At 39.5% G+C, this 8,856-nt stretch overlaps 1 protein-coding gene across 1 annotated transcript; it reads right to left on the bottom strand.

Annotated features, from left to right (window-relative positions):
- Positions 1 to 1,812: 1,812 nt before the first annotated feature.
- Positions 1,813 to 8,597, bottom strand: mydgf (myeloid-derived growth factor). The gene is made up of 6 exons (XM_026346213.1): positions 8,367 to 8,597; positions 6,778 to 6,828; positions 6,626 to 6,687; positions 6,241 to 6,322; positions 4,522 to 4,594; positions 1,813 to 3,543 (listed from the first exon to the last, which is right to left on the bottom strand). Exons 1-6 carry the CDS (start codon positions 8,526 to 8,528, stop codon positions 3,464 to 3,466), a joined length of 510 nt encoding a protein of 169 aa, XP_026201998.1. The 5' UTR covers positions 8,529 to 8,597; the 3' UTR covers positions 1,813 to 3,463.
- Between the last annotated feature and the right edge of the window lie 259 nt (positions 8,598 to 8,856).

Genomic DNA, 8,856 nt, shown 5'->3' with positions numbered 1-8,856 from the left:
GGCCACAAACTCCATCTGTTCTCCTCCAAATGTCATGAGATGCAAAGAGAGAGGAATAGGGGGGCAGGTGTGTGCAGGGAAGGAAATGGAGAAAAACAGACACCAGATTGGTTGGATAAATGTGGCGCAGCAAATCTATTACTCCTTCATTTAGGGTTTTATTACTTTACTTTATTATTATTTAATACTCTATCTTTTAATACTCTTTGGTCTTTTCGACTCTAAATGAAAAGACCAATACTTTTAGATTTTCTGCCCCAGTGTTAGACCTGCACAACCAAGACTTGTTAGTAGGATCGATGCTTGGATAAGGTAGTGGTTAGCATTGGAACTATAAGTTAACATTATCACTTATAAACACTTACAAGCTGATGTGGAGCAGGTGAAATGCAGGTGTGGAAAGATCATCGCCAGAAAACCTATGTTTATTTACTTAGACTTCCTGTGAAATTTTCATGTTCTTCTTTAAATCTCTGGGTTGAGGACAGAATTATTCAAGTAGAACAAGAAAAGAAGTGGTTGAACTGGTTAAGACTATACATGTAAATCCAAAAAACTAAAGTTACAATTACATTGCTTCATTGAAGGCATCAGAAGCCAAAAAGTCTAGGAATCATTCTACCACAATGAAAGTCAAGGCATCGCTAATGTCATTAAGATTTATTCTAACAGCAGAAAACATTAGTGTTCGGTATAAAATTTCAATATAGCTGTTGAGCTCTTTCAGTCTGGACTAAAGTGGTAGACGGGACACTAATATGCTGCGAGCTTGGCTAAAAACGATTCTGATCAAAGCTCTTAAAGGCACCCAATCATAATCTAAGTCAGTGGTCTGCAGGATTGAGTGCATGTATTTTCTTGTTTACTGTGGGGCGAAAAGGTTTAAAGCAAACATCTCTAGTGGTACCAGATGGTAAACAATAGTTTTATGTGTCTAGGGTTTGGATGACAGCATAAAGGCAGCTCTGAGTCTTAGAGACAGAGTGAACCGCTGGTAAACAAAGACTTATTGTGCTACAGAGACATATTACTCAACAGAACAACCATCTTGAGAACAAAATGTCATTTTTTTCTCCACAAGGCCAACAAACTGGAAATGATATTTTGAAATAGTCACAGCTTTGCTATGAAACGCTGTAATTACAAGTAGGAGAGTCGGTGGGAGTTTCTTGGCACACTTTTCGTAGTGGCACTTCTGTCAAAGTGCCACTACACAATAGATACTCTCTACATGAAATTAAAATGTTTCACAGTTACAGTCATAACAGAATTTTATTTTGAGGACAGTCAAGTTTGCTGATTTTGCCTTAATATAAATGAATGAATCCTCTTCTGACTCTAAATGTGCCTATAGATTTAATCCCTGCAAAGTGTCTCTCTGCATAAATTAAGGAGAAACAACAGGAGCTCCTTATCTGACTGAATCATTTATCCAAGGACACTATATGGGAATCAAGTGGATTCACAGAATGCAATTTTAAAGCAAAACCTTTTAAAATATTTGTTTTAATCATTTCATATGTTTTTTTATACTGAGAAACCGGCTTTTTCTACTCTGCACACAAGATGAGTTTAAATTAGGAATACATTAGTGCTGGGCCTAAAATTACTGTTATTTTGCACGGATATGATGGGGGCATAAAAATGCTCTCCACCGCATTCGCTGTGGCTCGGCTCTGACAGTGCTCAGAATATTATATGCCTTTACGCTGGCACTCAAATTTCCCCTGTCTTTTCATGTTTACCCTTTAACGAGACAATGGGAGGTTCAACCAGATCATGACTGACATAACAAGACAAAAAAACACGGAGTTATCGCCAGAACAGTGACAACCTGTCTTTATTGAAACATCCATCACATTTCATCATGAATCAGAATAATCCAGAAGTAGAAAAAGCAAATGTACAAAATAAGTAACATCTTGTGTTTTTATTTTATTTTGTTTTATTCTTGGTTTAGGATCGGGATTTGATTATTTCCTGGTGTGACTGAGGGAATGTGAGTGATGTCAAATGGATCCACAACGTCTCTGCTGAGCATTTCCTCAACTCCAGACGATCAGACAGACAGGAGAAACCAAACAAGGTAAGAAAACCTCAGAATGTAATCTGAGTGTAATCTGACCACAAAATCAAATCAGCACAATCCTCAAATCTGAAATCAATCCCCAGAACCCATCCTCTGGACACTTGTGCGGATCTAAGAGGGCAGGATCAATGCAAGGGAGATAAAGGCAATCCTGCTCTCTACACAAGAGAGCAGAGAGACGAGAGCCACGTCTAATAATGACGTACTTCTGAAACCTGCACAATATCCTCCTTGATCCACATATGTGCCACTGAAGGATGAAAGCAAAAGGCTCAAGAAGGCCTCAGGACTGCATCTCATATTCACTACAAGCCAAATGTCTGCACGCACACTGCATTTTCATCTTTTTCATTACAGCTTTTACATGATGGAAGTGAAAGTTCAGTGAAACTGAAATCAGAAAAATGTATCTGGCAATGCAGTGCCAGCTACAGGTGTGCAATGAAAGCAATAGTATTTCTAGCAAGGGCCCCCAAATATCCCAGATCTTAATCAGGTTTTGAGCTGACACGTCAACAAGATATAATGATGTGGAAGAACTGCTGCTTATGATAATATTATCCTATGTGCACAAGATTTTCATGCTGCATACTTTCCTTGTATTTTCTAATTCCACTTATATTTTTTGAAAAATAGCCAAAATTACAATACAGTGTGTTTAAAAATGTAATCAGTGCATTCTGTCTATCTTTCCCTTAACACCATGTGATGTAGTTGCTATCTGCCCTATTAGAAGTTTCGCTTATGGCCAAGAAAAAGCAAAAAGCCATCACAAATTTGTACCGATTTGTGATGTGAAGGGATCAAATGAGGCTTCTACAGTTATCTGGAACAGATGAAAATAAACAGAGAGATAAAGACAGAGACTGAGGCGCTCGTCTCAACAGCGGCTCACAACAGAACGACAGTGAGGAAAATGTAATAGTTTGCGTGTGTGTGTGTGTGTGTGTGATGACGATACTGGGGATTACTCACTTTCCTCGGAGGATTACACAGGATGGAGAAATCCCTTCCTACTCTAAATATCTAAACTCTACAGAAACCCAGACACCAATCCTTTATACATTCATGTACATCCCCAGTGGATCAGAGATGATTTATTCCCTGTGAATCTTATCTAGACTCAGAAACTAAGGAATAACTACCTTATATCAACACTTTCATTATGACATTATATTAAAAAAAATCTGGACACCTCTCTTTTATTCTTTTTGTCCCAAGTAGCAGAAATCCATTGTGGTAAGAAAATACCAGGCCATTAATGTACTGACATATCAGTATCCATCCTTCATTGAGCTGAGGTCTGACTCAGAGCTAACCGAGTAGCTCTGATTGGTCAAAACATGACCAAAGCTGAGTCCGACTTCAGACAAATTACAGCTCATCGTGTTTTGTCCGTCCAATGACAGTCAGTTTGGAGAGCTGGGCGTTGAACTTTCCATCCGTGTGGGTCACTAGACGTCAGATTGGGGAAAAAAAGAATTACAGTCACAGATGGTATCAAAAACGAAAACGATGCACAGTGCGAGAGATGCAAAGGGCCTGAAACCAGTCAGCATCATCTAACCACGGAGCTGCAGAGGCAGCAGTTTCAGACCTGCAGGTCCAGTCCAACCTGCACTGCATATTGGCAAGTGAAGTAACAGCAGCAGAAACTCAGCTGCAGACTAAGATATGCACCATCTAGAGCTGCTGCAGTTTGGACTCTTACCTGTCACCTGTAGGCAACAAGTTCTACAACTGTGTTTGTTTTCTTATTTGTTTGTTTGTTGGTTTACTCAAGCTGGAAAATGGAATAGTTTTGTTCACTGGAGCATATATTCTGCTGAATAAGAAGTGGTTTGCATGTTTAGAAATGGTCTGTCAATGACTGAACAGCTCACTCTTGTGGAGAATCCATGGCCCACTAAACATAAACACAGCTTTGGTTTGTGGATTACTTGTAAGTGAATTCACGCCCTCACATGTGCACCTAAAAAAGCTATTTACCTACTGTACTACTACTGTTAGGGAGACTTTCCCTAGAAATTATGACGAATAGATGTGCTTTCCCAAGATGAGATTATCCCTATGTCTGTGATGGTTGCTGTGTGGAGTCTATAAGCCTCCGTACCGCGGCGTCTAATCTGCCGAAAATGGCAGTTACAGTAAATTGCTGTTCGGTGAGACTTGTCAAATCCTGCTAATCACAGTCTGGAACTGAAGCCACAGTGGGGATCTGTTCAGAAGCTGAATAACAACAAATAATGCTACAGGGACAAATGGCAACCCACTCACAGCTGGGGCATATGCTTTAGAGGGAAATCAGCAGGGAAGTCTTAACGGTGACGGTGAGAGGGAGGGAAGGCAGGATGCAGACAAAAAAAGATAGAGATTGACATGACAAGCAGAAGGAGTTGATTGAATACTTGGAAATACAATCAGTTCCTCACCTGTTGAGTCTCCTACAGTGAATTCCTCTGGCTTCAAAGGCATGTCACTCTGTCCTCCCGCTGCTGTCTGCGACTGGAGACAAATACAGCAGCAGTGATGAAGAGGAGGAGGAGGGGAGGAAAAGAAACAAGGAGAAAGAGACAAAAATAAACAAAACAGGATGAGAGGCGGCACACGAGACGCCAATTTTTTACAACAGATGGGCCGGGGGAAGTAGGAGGATGTGACAACAAGGTCAAGTAGATGCTGTGTGGGGGTGGCAGGTTTGTTTGTTTGTGTATATGAGGTTATTCTTGTCCCTTCATTTAGCGCAGTTATTTTCTCTGTGTTTGCCTTCTACTTGCAGGACACGGAGCCAGAGCAGGAGGAGGAAACATGTGCTCTCACTAATGACAGTGTGTCAGGACTGTCCTTGCTGGGGGAAAGAAGCGTGTCAAGGTGTGCTTCACTTCACCGATGACCACATCAGACAGGGCAAACCTCCACTAATTGACTGAGCTCAGACAGAGTTCGGACATTAACCTTCTATGAAACATTATGTGCAAAGACACAATGATTCTGAGTTTGACTTCCAAGAGAAATAAAGTTTTTATTTTACTTTGACTCTTTCTGCTCATGTTAGTTTGTCAGAGTTGGCACTATCTGGGATGTAGCTCAAACCACTGCTAGAAAATAATGGATCTGAAAATGTACAGAGGCTTGTGGAGCATTTGGTGGGTTTCCATAGAGACGTAAGTATTAGTGGAGGGGACGTGCAAAAGTCAGGTCCAAAGTGCATCTGTAGCATCTGTATTTTTCAAACTGCCAATGTGTGTTTAAACAATTAGAAGTGATTAGAGGTAAAAATGTTCTAAAAACAATTCAAAACATTTCCTGCTTCTTCTTCTCTGGTTTACATCACAGTAAACTCAACATCTTTGGGCTTTTGAAATGTTGATCATACTAAACAAGACATTTTGGGAGGTCTATGTTTATGTGTCAGAAGTCTGGCCAGGTGAGTCCGTCAAATTTCAGATACCAACAGAACACGGTGACAGCTGTTTCTATCTCACACTGTCTAAAAAGCAAAGTTAAGGAACCCCGAGAGAGAAAAATCCTTCATCCCGACACATGCACTGCTGTATTGCTGGTGAAAAGGTGCATGGTTTTATTTGTAGGCGATGCAAAAACAACAATATTATGAATTTCTGACATTTGTGCAGACACTGTGCAAACAGAAGGTCTGAAAAGGAGTATCTAGGAACACCTCTTTACTACACTTTGTCTTTGTTAGGTGGTAAAGTCCTGTGAGCTTACACTCAACTCAGCAATCACGCAGGAGGAGAAAAGCTGAGGAACGAAAACCAACGAGGTGGTTTGTCATGTGTTGTTGTAACTACACAGGGACTAGATGTTTTTTATGCTGTTTATAATGTTTTGTTTGAGTGAGCATATCTTTAGTTTCCTTTAATAAAAATAACATGGGTACCTTATGAGTTGTACATTCAGCTGGATGCCATTATTAGCTGATATTATCAAATTAAACTCAGCAGTGTTTGGTAAAAAAAAAAAATCCCCCATTTACGTAAACCTCAGTAAGTGTTCAGCTGCCAACAGTCAAACTGGCAATAGGCGTGGAGGACCAAGACCAGTTGGCAACATAAAAACAAACTCATGTGAACAGGATGGACAACATTTGCATATAAACAGTAGAGAGAGTTGTGTTCCTTCATACTTACAAATGCGTTGGCATATGTAATTTTGGTGCCCTTCAGTTCAGCTTTGAACTGAGTGAAAAACAGGTATGACTTTCCCTGAGGCCTGGCGGAAAGGAAAAGTATTTGTTATCAACTTGAAGTAATTTGCATACATTCATTCTCTTATTAAGTAAAACATGAATACATTTAAACTGCGGGAAACGTTGTTGTTCTATTTCTCTTCTCATAACATTGGTGCCTGTCACAAATTACTACAATCAGACAGCGGCTCAGTGGGACCACAGAGACATTTTATCACTGAACATCAGGGTCACTGAGCTGAAGGAGTCTCTCCAATGACAGTTCTGTGTCCTCTGACTATGTCTGTGTGTGTGTGTGTGTGTGTGTGTGTGTGTGTGTGTCTCACCTCCACACAGAGCAGGAAAACAGGCTGTCGTCTTCGCTCAGGCCCACACTCATCAGCCATTGCTGCTCGGCACAAAAACATAAGAACATTCATGGTAAAAACCAGCTGACATTTACATTCAATAACAGACTGACAATGAGAGAGAGACTCACCTCATTGGTTCCCCCTTGTGAAGCATAAGTGAATGAGCATTCATACTCCCTCTGTAACAGGAGAAGGCAACATAGTGTTAGCGGGTGCCAATCAGTTACTTTACACACTATTCAATAACCATTTCCATTAAACTACTAATTTGTTGCAAAATGAAACAGATGCAGGTGAGAGAATGAGAAAAACGCAGATTGCTTCTTAGAATAAGTGTGTGTCAGTGTTGATTTCACAGTTTTAGTCATTTTCCAGTCAGTTATATTTATCAAGGAAATATTCAAAAGCATTAATATTCCTATCTTCACAAAGGTAAAAACTATTCTTGTTCTGTCTGCTGCTCTGATAACAATGTTTTTGAAATCTTTCTTATCGCATTAGATAATAGCATCTGCCAAATAACTAAATGAAAATGTAAAATGTAATGTTCTTACAGTGGGCATATGTTTAATTCTATGTTTCTATTGCCATGAAACATAAAATTAAGTTTAGTAAGTTTAACATTCTCAGTGTGGGCGTTAGGAATCACTGTAAAGTACTCCTCCATGTCTGCAACCATGGGTTGGTAATAAATCAACATGATTATCTCTCGACTTTTACCAGATATATACAATGATGTTATAATCACATCTTTTTATTGAAACTACTATTAAAAAAATTACAGTCCAGCATTATAAATATTTTTAAGAGACAGCATATTGCCTGACAAAACTTGGGCTGAAGATCATGCAAAACAAAAATAACAATGAAAATCTATTACATTAGCCGAAACAAGATATGGCTTTACTTTAAAAGTTCCTCATACCAACTCAGAACTGGGAGGACTGGTTTCTGGTATTACTGGTATGAGCTGCAACAGACCTTAAGGTTACATACACTTATTTCTCAGAAGGAAATATGAACTTTGAGCCCATGTACTGGTGGTAGGTCCACTTTAACAATTTTAATTAATTCCCTGTATGCGTTTGTGTGTGTGACTGTTGTTTGGGTGAATTCATTGTAAAATGTTTATTATTTGTATACCTATAATTTGTTCTCAGGTCTTAGATGGCACACTGGTCTCAGTGACATTTAATAATGAAAATAACTAACTCCTGTTATTTTATGGATTAATTAACGGTATATTAATAGAAGACATCAGATAAAACTTAACGTTTCAGCCAATCAACACCCAGTGTTGCAGATTTCTCAGCCAATCATCGGAGAAGTTGTGGCAGCGACGTGTCAGCCTCTCACAGGCCTGTGTCGTCATCACGTTGCGACTAAATTTGACCAGTGGAATGTAGTTTTACCACTTATGTTGCTTTAAAATGTTAAATATATCAAATGTTACACGGTTTAATCGAAGAAACATCTCGGACATGCACAATTAAACTAATGATGTGTTTATTCCTGTTACCATTCTATCAGCTGCTGATTCTTCAATAACAACAGTGAATTACAATTGTACAACGTTGAACAGCGAACTGGACAAACTTCTACATGCAAACTTGCAGAGGACGGTAAGCGTCTTGATGGCAGCTGTGTCCCAGCAGCGTTTACAAACACAAGCTGATAGCTGTTTAAAATAAAGAGAATAATTACCACAGACACTTACAATCCCCTCAGCAAAGGTGTGCACCACTCCTCCCGGTTTAACGTTGAACTCCACCGTCTTCGTCCGGTCAGGAGAAGAATCAGCGGGGACACATGCTGAAATAAACACGAATACAAACAGAAATGCTAAGTTAACAAAGCAGGACGTCTTTGGACTGGCCATCTCTTCCTGCTGTGTGTCGGTGTGTTGCTGTGAGTAGCAGCCCGGGTACTAGGTGTCCGTCGACTATGAATGTCGTCACAGTCTGCGTCATTGCAAACCGACGAAAACAAAATAAAAACAAATAAACAAATAAACATACGACTAATCTGTCTTTTGCAGCTCTGAAGTAAACTTTGTAAAATACAATTTTAATTATGAATATTATACATTTCATCAGCTTTTATTATCAGTGGATTAACATGTCGTGGCCACACTGTATAGTCCTGGTTCAACCATATTTCATAGGCACCTGTTTATGTTTTTAACAGGTCAGGTTATTACATTTAAT

This window comes from Anabas testudineus, chromosome 4 (assembly GCF_900324465.2).
Source record: "Anabas testudineus chromosome 4, fAnaTes1.2, whole genome shotgun sequence".
NCBI lineage: Eukaryota > Metazoa > Chordata > Actinopteri > Anabantiformes > Anabantidae > Anabas > Anabas testudineus.
This window is presented reverse-complemented; position numbering and strand designations above follow the sequence as displayed.

Bases quoted from the DNA above. Each gene is read 5' to 3' on its own strand.
- mydgf (XM_026346213.1), bottom strand. From the start codon at position 8,528: ATGGCCAGTCCAAAGACGTCCTGCTTTGTTAACTTAGCATTTCTGTTT. The intron at 6,829-8,366 runs GTAAGTGTCTGT...CTCCTGTTACAG, and splicing joins ACACCTTTGCTGAGGGGATT to AGGGAGTATGAATGCTCATT. The intron at 3,544-4,521 runs GTGAGGAACTGA...TCTGACGTCTAG, and splicing joins CACTGTAGGAGACTCAACAG to TGACCCACACGGATGGAAAG.